The 26508-nt window shown below is 41.8% G+C and overlaps 1 protein-coding gene across 1 annotated transcript in view; it reads left to right on the top strand.

Annotated features, from left to right (window-relative positions):
- LOC109886267 (T-cell immunomodulatory protein) overlaps positions 1-26508 on the top strand; it is a 120554-nt gene that overhangs the window by 1586 nt on the left and 92460 nt on the right. Inside the window, exons 2-7 of the mRNA XM_020477989.2 lie at positions 45-129; positions 341-480; positions 629-680; positions 857-934; positions 1152-1246; positions 22137-22195. Of these exons, the coding sequence (XP_020333578.1) occupies positions 45-129; positions 341-480; positions 629-680; positions 857-934; positions 1152-1246; positions 22137-22195 (509 nt within the window). The remainder of the gene's footprint in view (positions 1-44; positions 130-340; positions 481-628; positions 681-856; positions 935-1151; positions 1247-22136; positions 22196-26508) is intronic.

The following is a 26508-nucleotide window of genomic DNA, read 5'->3' as shown; positions in this document are numbered from 1 at the left end:
ATTTTGTGAATTTGTTTGTATTGCATATTTGATTGAACTTTTAGAATCTGAGTTGGTGATATTCTTGGCTGATCTGAAAGCCCCATACTTCAAGCCAAAAGTCCATATCCCTAAAAAGGCTTTGCCCGCGTAAGTTTCGGATCTTATTCTCTCAATTGTATTAGTGCACACACCACTTCTCATCTTGAAGCATCAATAATTCCACAATGTCCAGGCAAACCCTGTGGGTTAGGGTAGATTGACACAAGAGGATTTTAGCTGTCACTGAGAAAAGCCCTATGCTATTCTTTACTGGCGTATGTCAACAGCAGGCACTCAGTGAATGTCTTTCCTCTTTCAGCAATTGTATCATAACTGGTGTTGTTCCTGGAGACTACGATGGAGATTCTCAGATGGATGTGCTTCTTACAGTTCAGCTCAAGACCAAGGCCACCTCAGACACAATGGTTTTTGTATTCTGGGGAAACAACCAAACCCTGGGTAAATTATTGCTCTATTAGGCCTAGATTCAGGCTTATGGAATACAACGTTTGAGGCTTGTAGAACAAAAATAATGTACTCTAATACAGAAAGTTAACTTCTGTTATTAAATAGCTAACTGATTGACATCTCTTATCTGGTTTTGCAGATGGGCAAGCGGACCTTAATAAGACATTTGTGGACCAACCTCTGATAATGGAGTAGGTTAAGCATGTAAACAAATATATATATATATATATATTACAAATCACCTGTAGCAGTTGTTTTCTATGATGAGTTTCCATGCAAGCAATACTGTTTACCTAAACTTTGTCCTTTGATCTTGCTCATGGGTAGGGAGTTTTGACGGTTTTATAAATGAAATTCTCTTACGCAGCTTCAATGGGGACATGATTCCAGACATCTTTGGGGTTTCTGCTGATTTCTCCACTGAAGTCTGCTATCTTACTGGAAGGTAAAGTGGATATTAGAAAAGTGACCCAATGCTTTGCAGTCCCCATAAACATTGTTTTATTTTACATTATTATCCATGTCTTGACAAAACTCAATTGCAATACATTGAAATATTGTAGATGTATGCAGTGTTAAAAACAGCACCTTTGTTGGTTGGTTCTGTGTTTTTTCAGAATGTCTGCTGAGCACATGAATCATGTTGTTTTCTTTCCTCACAGGAACGCAGTGTGGCAGGCAGCTCTAAGTTCACGTGTCAAGATGCGTGTTCCTCATTCCAATGCTTTCATCGACCTAAACAAGGATTTCACCGCCGGTGAGTAGGCAAATGTCCTAAATGGTTTATTGGAACCTTGCATTGCCAGACTCAGTAATCTGGCATTACAGTAAGGCTGGATGGAAGCTAATTGGGAACGATACCAGATTAGACTAATGCAGGACATGGTGTGTGTAGTGTTGGTGTGCAATATCTTTTCCATTTCTTCAGCATGATTGGAGTCTGTAGACTCACGTTCTACAATGAAACATAGGGACAATGTGGCATGGCAGTCTAATGGCTGTGTGATCAGTCTCTTTAGCATTAGAGTCGAGAGTAGTGAATTCATTCTGGGGAATTGGGCACTCTTCTGGAGCTTGGTAAGTAGATGCTTGTATAGATGGTCAAAATCGGTGTTTCACACACTGTATACAAAAGCGAGGAAGTTGAGTCCGTTCTTGGCAGCCCATCTTCTTCTCTTCATATCTTTTTAAATTGTTATGACGTAGTAACTTGCTAAAGATTTCCTGTCTGTATTGGGATCAATTTGTGGGTTACCTTGTGCTATTCAACCCTTGGAGAGAATGTCGGTCTACTAGGGCCGGTATCGCAATGTTTTTTTCGCCATGGCAAAAATGAAAACACGTAGCAGACCAAATTTGAAGCACTCCAAACATTGCGTGCTATAGCTTGAAAAATATAAATAAATATGACTTCCTGAAGAAGTTAAATCCGCTTTGTGTTTTGCTTCCTTGCCGTGGGACTAATGAGTATCGCAGTACTGGTATCGTCCCGGCCCTAGGGCCTCTTCTACAAGTTTCATGAGACAGCTGGGTAGATGATCTGTCAAGGCAATTATCACTTTTTATTTATATTGTGTGGAACACAAACTTTCTCCTGAGTTCCTTAAGCTCCAAACAATTGGATTAAAATATATTCTAGTTAAACAATTTTCAAGTTGACTAAGAGAGAGAGGAATTCCCATTTTCCTCACCACTGAATAAATAAATCGAGCTTCTTCTTGTTTTACTGGCTTTCTCTTTTTCCACAAAATGCCATCCGACAAAAGCTGTCACTTAGACTTATGGTCCTGACGTTTTAGCTTTTTTTTCTTCTCCCAGGAAGTTAAATCTCATATTAAGACAATCACAGAGACTGCTGTCGTGTCTGACCTACGGTAGGTATCTTTTTGAGGTATTTGCTTACTGAGCTGTGACAATTTAACCAGAGCATAATCATTCATATTTAAGCTGCTAAGGGATTAGAAAGCATATTCTTTTGGACATGCCAGCCCAGCTGGATAGAGTATCTTAAAGGTTAGCCTGTCTGTAATTTAGCAAGGAAGTCTGTTACAGTTTGGTTTATGATTTATAAAATAAAAAAAAATCTGTGCTGGAGTGAGGATTGGAACTGTGGGTGTTGACCACTTTTGTAAAATGCAAGCAGGAATGTTACAACTCACAGATTCAACTAGTCAGTCAGTTTGAATGGCTGCTCGTTGCCTGCTTCTCATATTCATCTTGTGCAAGAGGCTGCTGCAAGAGACTAGAGCACCTGTCCTAGGGGATTTTTGCCTAGGTCTACAGAGAAGCAGAGCCCTGAGCCCCGGGGCACACGTCACACTGGCAGGAGCCTGGCTCGAGTGCAGGCACCCCAACCAGGAGACGCTTTGTTGTTTCACTGATTGTCAATCTGCAAATGTAAAAAATAATAATAATAATAATATATATATATATAACATTCAGAGACTATACACCTGTAGAGAAAATTGCTGCTGATTTAGAAATAGCACTGAAATGTACAATTATATTGTCCTCTGCAATGTGTGTGTGGTGCAGCCACGTTTAGCTGTGAAGAGCTTAGTGTGGGAGTGAGGATACTGCTTTTCAGGAGAAAATAAATTGGTGAATTAGAGCTCTGTCTTTCCACTGCACCTGCCAGCCTCTCTAAGCATGGGGAGAGAGAGACTCGGACATGACTGTATAGCCTGTACTAGAAATCAAGAGTGTGCAAAGTTGTTCCTATGTTTTCCAATACCCCATAGGATGCACAAAAGGGACTGTTTTGGCGAATCAACTACAGCCGGTACAGTAAGTGGAAAATCATGTTAGGTTTTTGTGTGGAACATTTTAAGTGGACCTCATTTGGTTTGGACCACCACTTGCTATCTTTGTGGCCTGGTCAGCAGTGTCACAGAGAGGTATTTTATTATCATGCGTCCTATCCAGGGATGATCAGAGGAGGGTCATCCCGTGTCGCGGCTCCAATTTTAGTGGTGTTTAAAGCTGTAAACATACACAGCCGAGCTGCATTCAGTGACCCTCTACCCACGACTCATTTTAAGAGATCTGAAATTGCTTCCTGTTCAATATCGAGGCCTATTTAAGCTGTAAATTGGACTGTCGAGCAGCTGCTGTTCCCCCTCTACAGTATCACATGGCCAGTCTGTATCATGTCTCATCGCTCTCTTCCACTTCTGGTGTTGTCTGTTCAATCCTCCTCATCTACAGTTGAAGTCGGAAGTTTACATACACTTAGGTTGGAGTCATTAAAACTTGTTTTTTAATCACTCCACAAATTTCTTGTTAACTAACTATAGTTGTGGTAAGTCAGGTAGGACATCTACTTTGTGCACGACACAAGTCATTTTTCCAACAATTGTTTAGACAGATTATTTCACTTATAATTCCAGTGGGTCAGAAGTTTACATACACTAAGTTGACTGGGCCTTTAAACAGCTTGGAAAATTCCAGAAAATTGTCATGGCTTTAGAAGCTTCTGATAGACTAATTGACATCATTTGAGTCAATTGTAGGTGTACCTGTGGCTGTATTTCAATGCCTACCTTCAAACTCAGTGCCTCTTTGCTTGACATCATGGGAAAATCTAAAGAAATCAGCCATGACCTCAGAAAAAGATTTGTAGACCTCCACAAGTCTGGTTCATCCTTGGGAGCAATTTCCAATGCCTGAAGGTACCACGTTCATCTGTACAAACAATAGTACGCAAGTATAAACACCATGGGACCACGCAGCCGTCATACCGCTCAGGAAGGAGACGCGTTCTGTCTCCTAGAGATGAACATACTTTGGTGCGAAAAGTGCAATTCAATCCCAGAACAACCGCAAAGGACCGTATGAAGATGCTGGAGGAAACAGGCACAAAAGTACAGTGCCTTGCGAAAGTATTCGGCCCTCTTGAACTTTGCAACCTTTTGCCACATTTCAGGCTTCAAACATAAAGATATAAAACTGTATTTTTTTGTGAAGAATCAACAACAAGTGGGACACAATCATGAAGTGGAACGTCATTTATTGGATATTTCAAACTTTTTTAACAAATCAAAAACTGAAAAACGAGTTTGACACGTGAGATTCCGTGGGGCAGCAGGTAGCCTAGTGGTTAGAGTGTTGGGCCAGTAACCGAAAGGTTGCTAGATCAAATCCCCGGGCTGACAAAGTAAAGAAATCTGTCATTCTGTCCCTGAACAAGGCAGTTAACCCACAGTTCCTAGGCCATCATTGTAAATAAGAATTTGTTCTTAACTGACTTGCCTAGTTAAATAAAGGTCAAATTAAATAAAAATACTTTGAAGAACTACTTAAATTGTGATTTCATCAGACAGTATAGGCAGCAGATCTAAAGAGATGATGACTTGGAATGAAATTATCGCTTGCACAGTGCTCCTTGGGATGTTTAAAGCTTTTTGTATCCAAATCCGGCTTTAAACTTCTCGGACCTGCCTGGTGTGTTCCTTGTTCTTCATGATGCTCTCTGCGCTTCTGAGACTATCACAGTGCAGGTGCATTTATACGGAGACTTGATTACACACAGGTGGATTGTATTTATCATCATTAGTCATTTAGGTCAACATTGGATCATTCAGAGATCCTCACTGAACTTCTGGAGAGTTTGCTGCACTGAAAGTAAAGGGGCTGAATAATTTTGCACGCCCAATTTTTCAGTTTTTGATTTGTTAAAAAAGTTTGAAATATCCAATAAATGTCGTTCCACTTCATGATTGTGTCCCACTTGTTGTTGATTCTTCACAAAAAAATACAGTTTTATATCTTTATGTTTGAAGCCTGAAATGTGGCAAAAGGTCGCAAAGTTCAAGGGGGCCGAATACTTTCGCAAGGCACTGTATCTATATCCACAGTAAAATGAGTCCTATATCAACATTGCCTGAAAGGCCACTCAGCAAGGATGAAGCCACTACTCCAAAACCCCCATAAAAAAGCCAGACTCTAGTTTGCAACTGCACATGGGGACAAAGATCGTACTTTTTGGAGAAATGTCTTCTGGTCTGATGAAACAAAAATAGAACTGTTTGGCCATAATGATCATTGTTATGTTTGGAGGAAAAAGGGGGAGGCTTGCAAGCTGAAGAACACCATCCCAATCTTGAAGCACGGGGGTGGCAGCATCATGTTGTTCGGGTGCTTTGCTGAAGCAAAATGGCTTAAGAACAACAAAGATATTCAAGATATTGGAGTGGCCATTGCAAAGCCCTGAACTCAATCCCATAGAAAATTTGTGGGCAGAACTGAAAAAGCGTGTACGAGCAAGGATTCCTACAAACCTGACTCAGTAACACCAGCTTTGTCAGTAGGAATGGGCCAAAATTCACCCAACTTCTTGTGGAAGGCTACCCAACACGTTTGACCCAAGATAAACAATTTAAAGGCAATGCTACCAAATACTAATTGAGTGTATGTAAACTTCTGACCCACTGGGAATGTGATGAAATAAATAAAAGCTGAAATAAATACTATTATTCTGACATTTCACATTCTTAAAATAAAGTGGTGATCCTAACTGACCTAAGACAGGGAATTTTTACTAGGATTAAATGTCAGGAATTGTGAAAAACTGAGTTTAAATGTATTTGGCTAAGGTGTATGTAAACTTCCGACTTCAGCTGTATGTTCTGGTAGTTTATTAAGATGAGCAGGTTGTGACAACTACAGATGGTTAAGTATCCCTGTAAAAAGGCTCCTAATTGGCTAATTCCGACATGCTGGAGTGGTTCTACTGCTACCCAGGTCACCAAGTCAGTACTGACACAATAAGCCGAGGAATTGATGCGTAACGTGCCAACGAGCTCCAATACTCCTATAGCATCACATAACAACCTTGAGGGATTTTTGCATTTCATTTTATTGGTTATATTTTACTAGAACGTTGAGGTTCCCTGGGGTTGGTATCACAGTTTTATATCTCTATAATGGTTTTGCTATGCTGGGGAATCAGGATTTGTGAGAACTCATTAGAAAAAAGTGGTAATTGCCAAATAATTATAAATGTCATTATGCTCAAAGACACCAAACCGATACTATCATATGGCTTGTCGCTAGGCAACGTGGCTTTGCAACGCTTCCCGCAGCATCCAATTAGGAATAGTTTTTTCTGTTAGAGAGAAGTTGATTATTGGTGTAATGTGAGGGAAACAGATTTGCCTCATATCAACGTTACTGGAGTGGGACTTCATAAAGGGATTCACTCATTACAGAACTGGACAATTTTAAAAGGCATATTTAGTAGTTTGGCCTGTTTTGAGTCACTGTGTCACATTTTGCATGTTAGAAGCATTGCGTTTCTTTTTTTTTTCATACAGATTCATTTCTGGTTTCTGTAATATTGATTAGGCTACCACGTGTTTGACATTGGCCTACCTGTTTTTAAAGATCTACTGTAGGCCTGCATGTAACATGCATGACATGCTGTAAATTAACATGATATAACAGCCACGCAGATTTTATACAGATATTGCAATCATGGAAGGATGAAATTAGCTTATGTCTCATAATGGTATTGTACCGACCTTAACATGGAACAGTACATTCTGTCATAAATTCTAGACTTGCTTCCCAGTGTTCGCTACTAATTTTAGTAATTACAGAATTAAAACGAGCACAGCGTGGCTAGTGAGGGACCAGGCTTTGAGGTGCAATGTTTACGCCGTGTCTCTTCCTGGACAGCTGGCCGAGTATCGAACATACAGTACATTTGTTTACATCAGTTTGTATAGATACATGAATGAATAAATAATCTAATTTCTCACTGATGTACTGTATACAGTATGTCTGTGGCCTCTGGTTGTGCTGCTGTTTCCAATGCAATCCTCTTATGTGTAGCACTCTCCCCCTCCAGGCTTATAGTGGTATATTAGCATAATACCAAACAGGGTCCATCCATAAAGACCAAAAAAACAGCAGTATCTGCCTGAAGCTTAACACTAAATTGCTTGAATAAATAGTTTTTATTGAAAGATCTACTGTATGCACTCACTCAACATGGAAATATGTAACTGCTCTCTCTAAGTCAAATCTTTGTCAAACCCACATTGTTGTTCTGATTAAGTAGCTTGAGGGGCGTCTGGAGTGAAGCCATGTTCACTACAGGAATCAAATAGGTTTGCAAGTACACACACACACACACACACTCCGACATGGTCACAATAACATTGCTCACATAGGCCTAAACATTTACGTAGGCTATGCTCCACTGCAAGGATGGGCTTCTTAAACTTGTTACAGGATTTCAGTGAGCAGTTAAACTCCTGTATTTGCTCCACAGAAGTGGCAGAGAAATGGGATGTGTATGAGGAGTTGGTGTAATCCCCCATAATGCACCTACGTTGTTCCCTTAATGGTTTTATGAGATTATTTCTCCTGCGAATAGCATCTTTCCATTTTCTGGTGCTGTTGTGTCATGTTTGTGAATGAGGTGCTTTGGGTTGAAGGCACACGGTGTGTATTGACAGGAATTGGTTTATGGAGGATTTATTTATGGGATTTAACTTTTTCCTGCCCTGAATTTCATGCTCTTCTCCGGAAGCTCACTTTGATGGAGTCTTTTGGGTTTGTCCCTAACTCGTTTTAATGTCAGTTACACAAACAAGCTGAATGGGGAAAACATTGATACACTATTTTATTTGAGAGATTATTGCATGGAGAGTGTCGGCTTAGTCCAGCTCTCGTGCCTTTTTTCTCCGGCCTGTGTAGTTGTTTTTTCATCCCTTGAAAGCTACATACAATATCGTACAAATACAAAACCTTCAACATATTGTTGGTATCTCAATGCTGTCATTGCGTCTTTTAATGTCATGCCTAAATCCTCATTTGGGATTTGGCAAGTTAAATTGGCAGTTTCACGGTCTGATCAACTCCTCCCAGCAGAAGACAGAGCCATATTTCATTCAATCTGGCCAGGCAGTCTGGATCTCTCCCTTCCCATCTTCCTTAATGGGACAATGGGCTGAGTGCTGGGTTACTGTCGTTGATAGAAAACAGCCATGCAGTGGGGAGAGTAAACCTCTCTAATCACTGACTGTCCTGTCCTTGCTCAAGCAGTAGTCATTGGAGCATAAGTCCCTGCCATTTTCAGCAGCACAGCAATTATTAATTAAAATGCTTCAAGTAAATGTCCATTTTTCATTTGTTCAGTTTTGCTGGCTGCATATTGTCTGCGGCAGTCAACAGAATGGCTATTTGGCTGCCATCGATTTTTCATGGCTGACGTTTCAAATGTTGCCTTCCTGATGTTCGTCAAGTTTGAAATTAAATGTTATTTTTTTGTTTTTACCCAGGACCTGAGGAAAATATTAGATTTGAGCACTCCACTGTGAGATGAAGATCTCTTTCTAGTCCCATAGAGATGTACCCTAGATCCTCATGTCACACACGGATCTACTCTGGGATATTGGCCTAGTTGTTTAGCCTGTATTTCTCCTGGGATTCTGAATTCTATCTACACCATTACTTTTCTTCAAGGATTTTGTGTCGGTGCAGGGATTCAGTAGCTCGACGCTACAACCCCTGCTTATCTTCCGTGCTCTCACACTGGAAGGCTCCCTATGTCTGGTGGTTGTTCTATCCATTTCACTGATGACTGACATGACATTTCCTTTTGTAATGTCAAAGGCTTCTTTCTCCCGTGCAACAGCAGAAACGTGGACTGGAGTAGGGAGGTCAACATTTTAAACTTTTTTTTATTTAAGTAGGCAAGTCAGTTAAGAACAAATTCTTATCTACAGTGACGGCCTAGCCGTCATTGTAAGAGAAGAGAATGCATGAGAACACAACTGACAAACCGATGAGAACAGAAAGGCCTATCTCAGTGCTCTGAATATTTAGCACCCGCACACAAACACAATTCTGACTTAATTTTTGCCTCATTGTGGGCTGCCTATTTAAACCCATATTTCCCTTCTGAGTCCTCACATGCGGCCTCCAACCCCTGGACAGAGAAATGAGATCAAACTCACTTGGCCCTGCGTGATCCCATCTCCTCTCCGGCCTAAGGGGTGAAGCCCCCCCCCCCCCCCTCTCCTCTGTTCCCCTCCGTCTGTCACTGAGCGGGGAATTGGAGTCACAGCTTGTTTGCTGAGTAACAGTCTAACAAATATGTTGCTCAGGGGCATTAAAGCCTATGGAGAGGGGCAGCCAAAAAGCAACCCTTTCTCAGCTAATGGGAGTGGACACCGCAGTGATAACTGCAGACAGGTGGGGCTTGGGAGGTGTCTGGATTCATAGGACACTAATGCAGAGGAATGTCATGTTTGGTTTACAGCCTTGCTGGCACAGGGGCTGAGGAGGCTCTGAGCTTTAGGTAATAACCACTGGTTAAATGCAGGTAGGGTAGAGAAGCCTTACTGTGGATTTCTTCCTAGGTTTCTTCCTAGGTATTGGCCTTTCTAGGGAGTTTTTCCTAGCCACCGTGCTTCTACACCTGCATTGCTTGCTGTTTGGGGTTTTAGGCTGGGTTTCTGTACAGCACTTTGAGATATCAGCTGATGTACGAAGGGCTATATAAATAAATTTGATTTGATTTGCATTAATATGGTTTAACTAGCTCTAAATGCAGTTGGCCTATTGATGCAACTTTAACAGTTGCATCATTCTGAAATGGGATGCTGTGATAATCTTGTAGATTGGTTATTACTGACTATTATGTACTTTGTTTTCATACACCCTCGTATTATTGTTCTCATACCTTATGCACCATTCATGTAAATATCTTTGTCAAGACAAGCCATTAACTATATTTTTCCCCATTGGAAAAACAAAGAAAATATTTCACAACAAAGCCCTGGTTAATTTGACATCTTTTTGTTTGACAACTGTCAGCTGTTTGGATTCCTCCTCGTTAGGTCATAGCCCTGTTTTCTCTGTGAATGTGTTCTGTCTGGCATGGAGGAAACCTCTCAGGAGACTGCCTTCCTCTGACTCCAAATACAAAGCACCCTACTTGAATAAATGAACAATAGTGGGAGAGAAAAGCCACCAAGACTGCTCATTAACAGCCCTGAGGGTGTCAACGCCAGCCTACTGTAGCACATGCTGGAGACAGTAGGGATGGCTGAGCATCCCACATACAGTGTGAGCATTGTGCGAAACTTGTGTGAGAGAGAGCTGTGGATGCACTATAATTAGCTACAAATCTGCTCACCCTCATTTTTCATCAGCTGCTGTTTGTTTGTTTCCTCTTCATTTTCTCCAAACAGAATCTCTCTCCAATTACCAGTCCTTAGTGGCTGACCCAGAGATTTATATGGCTCTTTAATCATCATAGTGGGAGAATGGAAGGAGGAGGAGATTTCATGTTTCATTTAGTTAGTCCCAAACTCATAATTTGGCCTGCTGACACAACTCTGCTGCTCCTCAGTGTTGACTATTCGATAACCTAGTAAGAGTGCTTTCTTGCCGTTAGTGCTGAGCGATTAGTGCTTTTTGAGGTCGGTTCTGTTTCCGTTCGATTATTAAAAAGTAATCACGGTTATCTATTTCCGTTTGGATATTTTTTTTAGACAGTATATGCACTATGCATTGTCCTGAGCCCTAGGACCATGCCCCAGGACTACCTGACATGATGACTCCTTGCTGTCCCCAGTCCACCTGGCCATGCTGCTGTTCCAGTTTCAACTGACCTGAGCCCTAGGACCATGCCCCAGGACTACCTGACATGATGACTCCTTGCTGTCCCCAGTCCACCTGGCCATGCTGCTGCTCCAGTTTCAACTTCCACCTGACTGTGCTGCTGCTCCAGTTTCAACTGTTCTGCCTTATTATTATTCGACCATGCTGGTCATTTATGAACATTTGAACATCTTGGCCATGTTCTGTTATAATCTCCACCCGGCACAGCCAGAAGAGGACTGGCCACCCCACATAGCCTGGTTCCTCTCTAGGTTTCTTCCTAGGTATTGGCCTTTCTAGGGAGTTTTTCCTAGCCACCGTGCTTCTACACCTGCATTGCTTGCTGTTTGGGGTTTTAGGCTGGGTTTCTGTACAGCACTTTGAGATATCAGCTGATGTACGAAGGGCTATATAAATAAATTTGATTTGTGTTGAATGCTCTAACAACACTGAATTAAACCGTTAATAAAAGTCCCTTGGTGTTAGTGACTGCCCATTTACTGCTTATCACTTATTAACCAACATTTATTCACATTACTTTACTTGAATAAAATATTTTATTTGATGACTTTATCATTTCATTCCAAGTCATCATCTCTTTAGATCTGCTGCCTATACTGTCTGATGAAATCACAATTTAAGTAGTTCTTCAAAGTATTTTTATTTAATTTGACCTTTATTTAACTAGGCAAGTCAGTTAAGAACAAATTCTTATTTACAATGATGGCCTAGGAACTGTGGGTTAACTGCCTTGTTCAGGGACAGAATGACAGATTTCTTTACTTTGTCAGCCCGGGGATTTGATCTAGCAACCTTTCGGTTACTGGCCCAACACTCTAACCACTAGGCTACCTGCTGCCCCACGGAATCTCACGTGTCAAACTCATTCCATGGAGGGCCGAGTGTCTGCGGGTTTTTGCTCAAACCTTGTACTTGATTGATTGAATTAAGTACAAGGAACTCCCCTCACCTGGTTGTCTAGGTATTTAATTGAATGGAAAATCCCCCCAAACAAAGCCTCAGACACTGGGCCCTCTGGAATGAGTTTGACACCCCTGACTTAGATCATGTATTTTCAGGCTCGCGAAGCAACTGCTTTCTATCCCTCTTGATCGCACAGTCTCTGTGTCTGCTCCACACAGACTGGACAAGTTTAAAGCCGCCGCGCAATTGATTATGGTCATTGTAGTTAATTATCACGTTTTCGTAAAAAAAAAACAAATATACAGTGCCTTGCGAAAGTATTCGGCCCCCTTGAACTTTGCGACCTTTTGCCACATTTCAGGCTCCAAACATAAAGATATAAAACTGTATTTTTTTGTGAAGAATCAACAACAAGTGGGACACAATCATGAAGTGGAACGACATTTATTGGATATTTCAAACTTTTTTAACAAATCAAAAACTGAAAAATTGGGCGTGCAAAATTATTCAGCCCCTTTACTTTCAGTGCAGCAAACTCTATCCAGAAGTTCAGTGAGGATCTCTGAATGATCCAATGTTGACCTAAATGACTAATGATGATAAATACAATCCACCTGTGTGTAATCAAGTCTCCGTATAAATGCACCTGCACTGTGATAGTCTCAGAGGTCCGTTAAAAGCGCAGAGAGCATCATGAAGAACAAGGAACACACCAGGCAGGTCCGAGATACTGTTGTGAAGAAGTTTAAAGCCGGATTTGGATACAAAAAGATTTCCCAAGCTTTAAACATCCCAAGGAGCACTGTGCAAGCGATAATATTGAAATGGAAGGAGTATCAGACCACTGCAAATCTACCAAGACCTGGCCGTCCCTCTAAACTTTCAGCTCATACAAGGAGAAGACTGATCAGAGATGCAGCCAAGAGGCCCATTATCACTCTGGATGAACTGCAGAGATCTACAGCTGAGGTGGGAGACTCTGTCCATAGGACAACAATCAGTCGTATATTTCACAAATCTGGCCTTTATGGAAGAGTGGCAAGAAGAAAGCCATTTCTTAAAGATATCCATAAAAAGTGTTGTTTAAAGTTTGCAACAAGCCACCTGGGAGACACACCAAACACGTGGAAGAAGGTGCTCTGGTCAGATGAAACCAAAATTGAACTTTTTGGCAACAATGCAAAACGTTATGTTTGGCGTAAAAGCAACACAGTTCATCACCCTGAACACACCATCCCCACTGTCAAACATGGTGGTGGCAGCATCATGGTTTGGGCCTGCTTTTCTTCAGCAGGGACAGGGAAGATGGTTAAAATTGATGGGAAGATGGATGGAGCCAAATACAGGACCATTCTGGAAGAAAACCTTATGGAGTCTGCAAAAGACCTGAGACTGGGACGGAGATTTGTCTTCCAACAAGACAATGATCCAAAACATAAAGCAAAATCTACAATGGAATGGTTCAAAAATAAACATATCCAGGTGTTAGAATGGCCAAGTCAAAGTCCAGACCTGAATCCAATTGAGAATCTGTGGAAAGAACTGAAAACTGCTGTTCACAAATGCTCTCCATCCAACCTCACTGAGCTCGAGCTGTTTTGCAAGGAGGAATGGGAAAAAATTTCAGTCTCTCGATGTGCAAAACTGATAGAGACATACCCCAAGCGACTTACAGCTGTAATCGCAGCAAAAGGTGGCGCTACAAAGTATTAACTTAAGGGGGCTGAACAATTTTGCACGCCCAATTTTTCAGTTTTTGATTTGTTAAAAAAGTTTGAAATATCCAATAAATGTCGTTCCACTTAATGATTGTGTCCCACTTGTTGTTGATTCTTCACAAAAAAATACAGTTTTATATCTTTGTTTGAAGCCTGAAGTGTCGCAAAGTTCAAGGGGGCCGAATACTTTCGCAAGGCACTGTGTGTGTATATATATATATATATATTATATTATATTATATTATATATATATATATATATACATACATACATACATACATACATACATACAGTGGGGAGAACAAGTATTTGATACACTGCCGATTTTGCAGGTTTTCCTACTTATAAAGCATGTAGAGGTCTGTCATTTTTATCATAGGTACACTTCAACTGTGAGAGACGGAATCTAAAACAAAAATCCAGAAAATCACATTGTATGATAAAAAAAAAGAAGTAATTTGCATTTTATTGCATGACATAAGTATTTGATACATCAGAAAAGCAGAACTTAATATTTGGTACAGAAACCTTTGTTTGCAATTACAGAGATCATACGTTTCCTGTAGTTCTTGACCAGGTTTGCACACACTGCAGCAGGGATTTTGGCCCACTCCTCCATACAGACCTTCTCCAGATCCTTCAGGTTTCGGGGCTGTCACTGGGCAATACGGACTTTCAGCTCCCTCCAAAGATTTTCTATTGGGTTCAGGTCTGGAGACTGGCTAGGCCACTCCAGGACCTTGAGATGCTTCTTACGGAGCCACTCCTTAGTTGCCCTGGCTGTGTGTTTCGGGTCGTTGTCATGCTGAAAGACCCAGCCACGACCCATCTTCAATGCTCTTACTGAGGCAAGGAGGTTGTTGGCCAAGATCTCGCGATACATGGCCCCATCCATCCTCCCCTCAATACGGTGCAGTCGTCCTGTCCCCTTTGCAGAAAAGCATCCCCAAAGAATGATGTTTCCACCTCCATGCTTCACGGTTGGGACGGTGTTCTTGGGGTTGTACTCATCCTTTTTCTTCCTCCAAACACGGCGAGTGGAGTTTAGACCAAAAAGCTATATTTTTTTGTCTCATCAGACCACATGACCTTCTCCCATTCCTCCTCTGGATCATCCAGATGGTCATTGGCAAACTTCAGACGGGCCTGGACATGCGCTGGCTTGAGCAGGGGGCCCTTGTGTGCGCTGCAGGATTTTAATCCATGACGGCGTAGTGTGTTACTAATGGTTTTCTTTGAGACTGTGGTCCCAGCTCTCTTCAGGTCATTGACCAGGTCCTGCCGTGTAGTTCTGGGCTAATCCCGCAATTCCAGATTAATACAGTGAATTATAAGTGAAATATCTGTCTAAACAATTGTTGGAAAAATTAGTTGTGTCGTGCACAAAGTAGATGTCCTAACCGACTTGCCAAAACTATAGTTTCTAAACAAGAAATCTGTTTTAATGACTCCTACTTAAGTGTATGTAAACTTCCAACTTCAACTGTATTTATATATATATATTTGGTTAATCTCAGCACTAATAGTCTTTAACTTTGAGAATGAACATGTGCATTTTTTTCAAGTCTGGGTGTAACATCAATTGATGGATTCAGAGAATTAGTTTGAGGATATTTTTCTCTGCGATCAGAAACAGCAATACTCTGAAAGCTCTGGTGCTATTTACCATGAGATTGTTTAGTGTTTAGCAAGAAATGTTCTCATGCTACCATACTCTTGCAGCTCTATCTTACCAAAGGCTGCAAACTGCAGTGGCAGACGGTCTGCGACTGACATAAAAACCCAGTAATTGCCACCTCGGCTCACAGCGAGACTATTTGCATGTTTGCTTCTGTCTGGCAGCTCAAGCTATCCTTACCTGTAATCCTCAACCCTTAGCTGAAGGTCCCCGTCTAGGATTTACCAGCAATAATGAAAGGATCTCAGGCAGAAAATAAGTGTGCGAGAGAGAGAGATGCAGGTGGTTGGGGAGGGAGAGAATGCCCCCCCCTCTACTATGCACTGTGTCAAAGCCCTACTTCCACCTGGGTAGAGATCAGAACGGTGGCTCTGTTTATTCACAAGGTAATGTGATGAAGGGATATTATGGAGCTGTATCCCTGCTCCCGTTCTGTATAATGGAATTGAGAGCTATAATAAAGTCCAAGTCAAACCGTCAGCAGATGCCTTAAATTGCTTCCAATCCCCTTAACAAATCTGATTGTGAGGTTATGAATAACTCCAAAGCATCCCTCTCCAACTACACACACAAGCCTAGTGTTTTCCTTGAAAATAAGTCAAATTGAGGATCGATTTTAGATGGAAGCTATATTCCTTCTAGATTGGATCTGGAGATTCTTTCCGGAGTCATCTGCATACCCAACATGTAGAAGCCAACAACATTGATTTGCTTTGCTTTAGAATCTCCCACTCTCCTTCTCAAGACCGTCTACAGCTTACTATTCTTCTCATGCTGTTTGTCTGCCGTAGTTGCTGTAATGTGCGCCAGCTTTCTGTATCAGAGAAATGAACTCGTCATTTTGTTGTGTCGCCTTCCTCCACTCAGAAAGATGGGCAACAGGGAAGGTCCGTATACAGGGTATTGGAGAAGACGAGGGATTTCTCCAGAGTTGTCTCCTCTTCCCTAGAGCACCCCGCTCCCTTTCTGTGGGTCTCCCTGTCTACCAACATGTGTTCATGATGCCTCAGGAAAAATCTGCTCCAAAGCAGAGCACGAGGAAGAGTTTGCAAACCCATCATAGTGCCAGCTATTCCTAACACCGAGAGTATGGATGTGGGGGATGGAACTCCACTCAGTGCTCTCGATTAAACACTCTCATTAGACTTAATTGAATATTTCTAACAAAGCTGCGGGATAATGTTTCCACTTCTCAAACATGCGCTCTCTCCCTTTGCTTTAAATGTTTCTCATTGTAATCCGTATTCGATAGATAATATGTGTGTAACACAGCAAGCCAGATGGATAGATACACGTTTTTTTGTTGTAAATGTATGTTTTGTAACTACGTTTGGGATCATGCTTTGCGCCTTTCTCCAAACTGTTAGCATAGTCATTTCATGATTAATTGTCAGTTCCATAGACACTAATCAATCAAGTAATTCCCATAACACGTCATATTTAGCTGCTGCATTGCAGTTTCTATGTAGACCTGTATGTGTGAAGTCTGTCAGGGCATGAATAGAACAGCAACCTTTTATGGCATGTTTCCCCTAAAGGTATAATCTAAAATGTGCTCGTTAATATTTTAATCCTGGAGTTCTTTGAAATATGCATGCCATAATGGAGAGGTAGTATGCCAAGCTGGGCTTGAAAAACACACAAACAACTACAGAATAGAGCACAGAGGCTTTCGCAATGCATGCTGGGAAACCTCCGTCAGCCAATGAAGAAAAGGCGCTGTGTGAAATGCTGGGTTGGTCCATATACAAGTGGTCTAAAATGAGAGTGTGAAATTAACACTGTTAATCAAGACTATATAAATAATTTCTCTATAATTTGAATCTAATTTAATCTGGGGCTCTGGAACATGATCAATAATCATTTTAATGTCACTCCATATTATTATCAGTGACACTCCTGATTATTCAATTAAGGAGGCAGTAAGACTGAAAGGACACTTGATTTGAGCTGATTGAATGGGCTACATCAGGCTCCATGATAAGGAGAGGTAAACAGATACCCAGTCATCGGATCTGTAATGGCTGGCTCAAATTGACTATGATTATCCTGCAAGTAACAATTAGCCTACCTCATCTGTAAATATATTCATGGTCTTGTGTGTTTTCTTCGATTTTTCTATTCTTAGGAGGAGAATATTAACTGAATCGAACATAATCACCCTTAATCCAAGAGAGGAGGTGGGAGAAACAATCAACTGATTTAAAGATGAACACTTTGGAATTAAGATGTTCGAAATCGCTATTTTGAGATTTTCTGCTTCGTAGGTTTTCATCTGCAGATGCATCTGATTTTTACTCCAATGCCACAGCTTGTTAGTCTTTGTGTAATTAAACAATCTGTTCTCTATTTTAAAGCTGCAATATGTAACTTTTTTGGCGACCTGACCAAATTCACGTAGAAATGTAAGTTATAGATCTTTCATTCTCATTGAACACAGGTATTAAGAAGCAGTAGATCTGTTTTATGTGCGCTATTTCTATGCTTCCCGTTCTTAAGTTTTTTTTTTTTCATCTATTACTTTCGGTTTTGTAAACCAGATGAAAAAACAATATTTTTGGTTATGGAAAATATATTTCACAGCGGTTTAAATGATACAGTGATTCTCTACACTATACTTGCTTGTTTTGTGACAAACTGAATTTAGCAAAAACCTATTAGAATTTTAGCAACTAGGAAATGCCGGAGTGATTTCTACTTAGGACACCTTTTAATAATTAAGACTGTTTCTTTAATTAGCTTTGTGGTTGCAACTAGACTGTGACATGACATATCACTTAGAGCCCAGAGCCTTTACTCATACCTGAATTATGCATTCATTGGAGTCACGGATTGAAAATGAATGAATCGGTTTTGAAGTCTATCCATTTGCCAGTACTGTATATCAACCTGCAAGTTTTATGCACCTTTTTGTAATTAGTTTTGGATTTTAAGGTCATGATGAATGGCTTTCCCTAATGAATTATTCTCGGGAACCCAGACCCTAGGCAACAGCAGTGATTAGGGTCTGGGATGAATGACGGAATCTCTTGGAAACTTCGAAAAGGGGGGGGGGGGGGTCTGGGGAGGGTCCTCCTCAGACAGACAAATCACGAGGCATGCCGGAATGTTGCGGTTCGATACCAACGTTTGCCGGTATAAAGCAATGGTTTTAGTGAAGGTAGTTGACGCAAACTAGCCACTTGAGAAATGCCCTCATTAAAAGTATCCTCCGTTATTTCCATCTTTAATAAGCTTGTAATCTTGTCCATCTTACCCCAGCACTGTTTCTAGTAGATGTCCTGGATGGGTGGGAGCACATCCCATTTATATTGTGTTATATTGACTACTACTGGGTTTTTCCTGATATCCATCTTACTCAAATAGTGTTGCCATTGTAAAAGAAGTGTAGTATGCATACAACTGTGTTAAACCAAGTGACCGAAGAAATTTATACAGCCATTTTTATTTTACTGGGCAGAGGTCTTTTATAGAGCCACTGAGGTATGTCCGTTATTGTGAACCAGGGAGAGGAGGAGGATGATGGAGAGGAGTAGGAGGAGTGGCCCGTGGGGACTGTAAGTGTTTACAGGATTTCTCAGTGATGTGGAGAGCTCCCCTGCCTCGTCCATGCCCCCTCTAATCAGACAGGCAGATAGACACCCACTGCTAGTTGGGGAGAGCTTCCTTTTATAGCCTGATTATTGAACCTGTTTACTCCTCATCAGCAGACTGCAGGAGGCTACACACTCCACATGGGTCACACGTCTGAAGATCACAGATGGAGTGAGAGAGAGAGAGAGACTCGTGGAAAGTGAGAATGCAGCTAAACTCAGCGGTTCCTTCAGCAACACACTATGAACTGTATAGTAGTGTCTGTCTCCAAAGGTCTCTATCTATCTGTATGGATAACCTCTCCACCCCACTCCTCTCTGTATCTACTGGCCACAGTGAGACCATTGATCAAAGCAGCCTCTCTGTGGGTGAGATTATTGCTCCCTTCCATGAAAAGGGCATCTGCCTGCATGAAGGCAGATTAAAGGCCCATGTGTTGTGTGGAATTTTCTTTGTGTGCCTTCCATTTTGCCACACTTAGGCTTATCACGGTTAGATGTTGGATTTCCATGGGCGGTATGAAGCAGACACTGCATGAGTGGAATAGGAATATTGACTTAAGAGTAAAGGACAGCACTCTACTCCAAAAATCTGTTTTAATATCTCACTGAAATTAGAAGACACCATTCAAATTATCATGCTGTCTTTTACAGTGCACAGAATATAAGTGCTTTTCACTTATGACTAGTGTATTTCTATGTGGAGAAGACACATTGGACCCTGTAGGCATTTTTCCTGCCACCCTAATAATGTTAGAAGATGCGTTGAGAAGTTTAATTTAGTATTCTGCCTTGCATGTGATAGTCTCACAATAGATTAATGAATAACTGTAGGGATAGGGATCCCAGCTAAGTTGTTCCATCCTTTTTCCTTCTTTCTTGGTGTTGTTGCGGAGTTCCCCCAGCCCTGAGCTTAACAGGGAGCCCACAAAGAGCCCAAGGGTTAATCATGACCATTAGTTAATGTACAAATAGCTTTTTAAATTGTGAGAAATTAAGAATAATTGCTGCGGAGCGGATGTCAAAAGAAAAGCACTGAAATATGTACAGTACCAGTCAAAAGTTTGGACACATCTACTCATGCAAGGGTTTTTCTTTATTTTTACTATTTTTTTAACATTGTAAATAGTGAAGCCATCAAAACTGAAGTAACACATATGGAATCATGTAGTAACCAAAAAAAGTGTTAAACAGATTCTTCAAAGTAATTCTAAATTCTAAAGGCACTCACACATCTAATCTTTTTTGCAGGTGCATGGTGCATAAGCTTTACATATTGGATTCTTCAAAGTAGCCACCCTTTGCCTTGATGACAGCTCTGCACACTCTTGGCATTTGCTCAACCAGCTTCACTAAGAATGCTTTTCCAACAGTCTTGAAGGAGTTCCCACATATGCTGAGCACTTGTTGGCTGCTTTTCCTTCAGTCTGTGGTCCAACTCATCCCAAACCATCTCAATTTGGTTGAGGTCGGGTGATCTGATGCAGCACTCCATCACTCTCCTTCTTGGTCAAATAGCGTGTTGGGCCATTGTCGTGTTGAGCGCAAACCAGATGGGATGACCAATCGCTGCAGAAGGCTGTGGTAGCCATGCTGGTTAAGTGTGCCTTGAATTCTAAATAAATCCCTGACAGTGACACCAGCAAAGCACCATCAAACCTCCTCCTCCATGCTTCACGGTGGGAAACACACGTGCGGAGATCATCTGTTCAGCTTCTCTATGTCTCACAAAGACACGGCGGTTGGAATCAAAAATCCATTGCTCGTGTTTCTTGGCCAAAGCAAGTCTCTTCTTCTTCTTGTTGTCCTTTAGTAGTGGTTTCTTTGCAGAAATTTGACTATGAAGGCCTGATTCACGCAGTCTCCTCTGAACAGTTGATGTTGAGATGTGTCTATTACTTGAACTCTGAAGCATTTATTTGGGCTGGAATTTCTGAGGCTGGTAACGCTAATGAACGTATACTCTGCACCAGAGCTAACTTTAGGGATTCCTTTCCTGTGGTGGTCCTCATGAGCCAGTTTCATCATAGCGCTTGATGGTTTTTGACTGCACTTGAAGAAATGTTTGATGTTCTTGACATTTTCCGTATTGACTGACCTTCATGTCTTAAGGTAATGATGGACTGTCATTTCTCTTTCCTTATTTGAGCTGTTCTTGCCATAATACACATTAAAAAGGAAATAAATTCCACAAATTAACTTTTAACAAGGCACATCTGTTAATTGTAATGCATTCCAGGTGACTACCTCATGAAGCTGGTTCAGAGAATGCCAAGTGTGCAAAGCTGTCATCAAGGCAAAGGGTGGCTACTTTTTAAAGAATCTCAAATATAAAATATATTTAGATTTCTTTAACACTTCTTTTTTAAATTTTTTATTACTACATGATTCCATATGTGTTACTTCATAATTTTGATGTCTTAACTATTATTCTACAATGTAGAAAATAGTAAAACATAAAGAAAAATCCTTGAATGAGTTGGTGTGTCGAAACTGTTGACCGGTACTGTATATTATGTAAGAAAAGAAAACACTTTACTTTTCATCATGTTCCCATCTCTTTCTCTGGCCATTGGGCCTACTTGTCTCACACTGTGAACTGAAGTGTGATTGGACAGTACAATGCAGGAGAAACAGACTAGCTGAAGACAGAGAATAATCAATTTGATGAACAGCACTGCACAGTCAGAAACCCAACTAATTCAGTGGCCTTGTGGTTAGTGTGAGTGTCCGCCCTGAGATTGGAAGGTTGGGTATTTGATCCCCGAGTCATACCACATACTGTAAAAATGTGACCCGATCCGTCTCTGCTTGGCACTCAGCAATAAAGGAGATTGTGGGTAAGGCCCTGCGATAGACTAGCATCTTCTCCAGGGTGTGTACTTGTACATCAAGCGGACTCACGCCGCTCCCATCAACCATTCCGGCTCCACAAGCAAATCTACTTAACTTGCTATAGCTTCTGTATCTATACTGTTGGCTTCTGTTCTCTATTGTAAAACCTCTGAAAAAAACTGTATGCCTCAGACGGTTCCATTTATCTCTTGTTTTCTTCGGTTCTTCTAGGGAAATGGCTCCCAGTGAATAATAGCATATTTTCTCTCATTCTATTTTCAGATTTGTTCCTCACAACCCAAGATGACAATGGTCTTGGCTTCGAGACGTGGATTAATAAGGTACGGCACAATCACATTTGTCTTTTATGTTGACTCTGTCTACAATTGACAATCTCTACTCAGTGAAAACATGGGTAAAGTTTTTAGTTGGGGCGGCAGGTAGCCTATCGTTGGGCCAGTAAACCGAAAGGCAGCTGGTTCAAAACCCCAAGCAGACTAGGTAAAAAAATATGCCGACGTGCCCTTGAGCAAGGCACTTAATCATAATTGCTTCTTAAAGTCGTTTGGTATAAGAGGGTCTTCTAAATGACACGTGCAAATGTAATTGTTTCTCTCACAGCACAGTCGTTTCAGAGAGACTTTATTTTTGGTAGATTTTATTCGGCCCTTCCACTGTTGTGGTAGTTTGCATTCTGCAAGTGCACTGATACAGTCAGTTCAGGTTTTTTACGGGTATTTAAAATTCAGGATGCGGAGGCTCACAAAGCACAAGCAGGGCACCCGCCTGTTGTGAAGAGAGGGAAAGGGACGGGTTGAGGTTGCAGGTATATGAAAAATGTGACCGAGGAAGGAGGGCAAAATGGATGAAAATGGGGGGGCAGGGGAGAAAAATAGACTTTCTTTGGTGTATTACTGTAGATGGACACTGTTCACCTCCCGCTGAGTTTGACCTCTCCAATGCTGCCACTGGTCTGTCTTTGAGCTGGAGGGAACCAATCTGACTTGTGCTTTAATAAATCTATTTTTATGGACGTAATCTCCACGGGCCGTGCTGCTTTGCCTCAGCCTGTAGGGACACTGCACAGTGCACCAGCCAAAGACAGACGGTACAGCAGGGAATACTTGGGTTGGTGATTAAAAGCAGGGGTGTGTTCACCAATCGTTAATCCCATCTGATTCATCCAGCCAGTTTACCCTTTCCTATTGTTCTTCTTTTTGTTTCTATGACTTATTTTGGGAGGAAGAGGAGTTTGGTTTTGGGGTTGATGATAGAATGCACCAGTGGTTGGTGGCAACAAAGTTATTGAAGTGTGTCCATGATTAAATTCACCAACGTAACACATGCACACACTATGTGACAGACACAACCAGGGGCTAATTTCCTGGTTTCCTCTGTGTAAGACCCCAGTAATCCCTGGCTGCCGCCTTTACTGGGTGGGCTTTCGTTTAACAGCCGCAGTTCACGGGCCAGTGCTTTAGCCCATTTCAACACTTCATTTTAATGACTTTTTTTCTTTCTGAAGACTCCCTGGGCACCCTTCTGCTCTTCTCTCTGATTATGCAAGAACAGCCTTTGTTTGTGGAGAATGCAAAGGCAGAGGGGACGCTTTTCATTGGCTAATGCCAAGCCGTGGACAACCCATTTACTCTAATACCTGATATGATCTGTCAATTCACCAGCTGAAGGAGCCGTTCCTGCTAAACAAACATGCAGGGAAAGCATTAGCTGTTTGATACTTTGATTAGTTTTCTCAGTAGTCGCAGTAAAGTGAATTCGAAAAGTGCATCGTTGCATGAGAGACACACCAAATGCGCTCTGTGTAAACAGAACCTGCTGCCGTAGTCTGCGGATCTTCACACTTCAATCAGCTCTCTTCACTCAATCAGAAAGGCAACATAACAGATTTAATCACGAACGGCTACCGTGCCTCACATCAGTAGGCCACCACCAGTCAGTCACAAAGACTTAGATCTCCCCTACTATACTCTAGAGATGGTTAACACGTTCCTGACTGTATCGTATTATATTTCTGTTGTTAGTTTTTACCTCTTCTTTCTCCCCAATTTCGATCTTGTCTTATCACTGCAACTCCCCACAGGGCTCGGCAGTCAAAGGTGGAGACGTGCGTCTTCCGAAACATGAACCGCCAAACCGCACTTCTTAACACCCAATGTGTCGAAGGAAACACCAGTCAACTGATAACCGGCGTCAGCCTGCAGGTGCACGGCCCGCCACAAGGAGTCGCTAGTGTGATGAGCCAAGTAAAAGCCCCTGTGGCCAAACCCTCCCCTAACCTGGACGACGCTGGGCCTATTGTCCGCTGCCCTATGGGACTCCCGATCACGGCCGGTTGTGACACAACCCAGGAACAAACCCGGGTCTATAGTGACACCTCAAGCACAGCGATGCAGTGCATTAGAATGTTGCCCCTGTGTGTGATTTTTAAAACTCCCAGTCAGATGGGCACCGTGAGGTAATCACACAACTCAATCTTCTTGTTTTTAAATCACGCCCGCAATTGGTCCAGCGACCGTTCTCCACGAGTTAGTCACACACACACAAATACGCACATAGGCACATACGCACATGGACACACTCAGTCAGAGCCTCGCCATGTGTTTAGAACAGATTTAACCATCCAGATGTCTGTGTTCTCCAAACACACCATCATAGGTGCTCCATGAGTCAACCCCAGACTCAATCAGATGATCACTGTGTAACGTAACACAGACCCAATCAGCCGAGCCACACTGCGGAGCGGTGCGTCCTGCCATGCGTAGCTGCTTGGTAGGTGGGTACTGACTAACGGGGAGAGAGAGAGAGAGAGGCGTGATGGAAGGGCAGGTCTGGGATCACACACTTTGACAAAACCAGAGGAGAAGCTCACATGCTCGATCAGTCTGAAAAGCTGCTTACTTTTTGTCTGACTGCCAGGTAATAAATAAGCACAAGCATAAAGGAAGAGCAGTGAACGAATGGGATGTTTTTTTCTGTTTTCTTGCTGAAACTATTCTCAGATGTCATAAATCACTAATGGGTCGCTCGGCAGGCCTCTGCTCTCCTACCGGGCCGGGCCACATCTGCTGCTCCAGAAGGGAGAAGGAGATAAGGAGAGAGGAAGAGTTTTACAGCCCCCCCCAATATCTCCCCCTTTTCTGTTTTTGTTCCAAATACACAATTCATTATGTCACATCATGTAGAGTCACGGAGTAGGGAGGGAAGTCCTGCTGCATTCACATGATGGTTTCAAAACTAAAGCAACTCCTGTTTGAGAAAAGTATTTGACGCTATCTTTTTGGGACCTCACATTCTAAGGCAGGGGTGGGCAACTCCAGCCCTCGAGGGCATGATTGGTGTCATACCTTTTCTCCATCTCTAGTAAACGCAGCTGATTAATCAAATTGCATTCTAAATTGACGATCATGATTTAGGTGATTATTGGAGTCAGGTGTGTTAGCTGGGGCTGGGCCAAAACGGTGACACCAATCAGGCCCTCGAGGACTTGCCCTCCATGTTCTAAGGTAACGGGGCATATGTTTGAGTTGCAAGAAGCCGGCAGAACCTAGCAGGCTGTGTATCCCATCCTGCTAGTGTGTTTCTACATGTAAGCTAACTGCATGGTTCTTGGGTGCAGCGTGTTCCCTCTGGCTGGAGAGTAAAGGCCAGAGGGTCTTCTGTGTCGTAACAGGAGAGTGCTCCTGCTCTCTGGGGCCTTGCGTCAGGGTCCGCTGAGAGCTCTGTGTTCATGAATGTCACTGTGTTGGTCACTGGACACCAGTCCCCCAAGAGGCTAGAGTCTAGTAAGAACACAGACACGCACTAACACTTCTGCCATATTTATTTTCGGTAAACAGAAGCCATTTGTATAGAGAGACTATTCCAGCTTGAATCTCAAAGCTCAGCCATCAATATTTATATCAGAGTGTATCACATATAGTCACCTCCGACATTATTGTTACCTTTTTATAAACATGAGAAAAAAATACTGTATAAAATAATAATACAAACACTGATCTCAGTCTCCGGACTTGAACCCATTGACAACCTGTGGTTTGAATTGAAGAGGGCAGTGAGTTTATAAGCACAGACCGAAGGATATCAATGATCTGGAAATATTCGGTATGGTGCAATGGTCTAAGATCCCTTCCAAAGTGTTCTCCAATCTCAGTGCCCTTATCATTGCAAGGGGAGGGTGCACAAAGTACTGAAAACATAGGGTGCCAATCATTTCAACACCTATCTTTTTGAGAGAGAAAAAAAAAGATAACTTGTTTAAAAAGATCGATTCATTTGAGCAATTGTATTAGTATAAAATAATATCATTTCTCAATTTGTTTTGCATACAATATACAGGGTAGAATTATACAGTCATTTTTGCTCCTCTTTTTATCAAGGGTGTCAATAATTTCGGACCCCACTGTATCTAGCTGATCATGAGCTCATTTCTCCAACAAACACTAATTTAGTGATGACCATGACTCTCATTGAGCTCAAGGCCCTCTCCATCACCTTAGAAAATAGTCTGCTAACAGATTGGCATTGACACAACTCCATCTCTAAGATTATCCTAAAATAGCCCTGAAGCCCATGTCTCCTCACTACTAAATCTATGTGTAATCTCTCGCAGACTATTTATTATCTCTCGATGTCT

This window comes from Oncorhynchus kisutch, linkage group LG3, assembly GCF_002021735.2.
Source record: "Oncorhynchus kisutch isolate 150728-3 linkage group LG3, Okis_V2, whole genome shotgun sequence".
NCBI lineage: Eukaryota > Metazoa > Chordata > Actinopteri > Salmoniformes > Salmonidae > Oncorhynchus > Oncorhynchus kisutch.
This window is presented reverse-complemented; position numbering and strand designations above follow the sequence as displayed.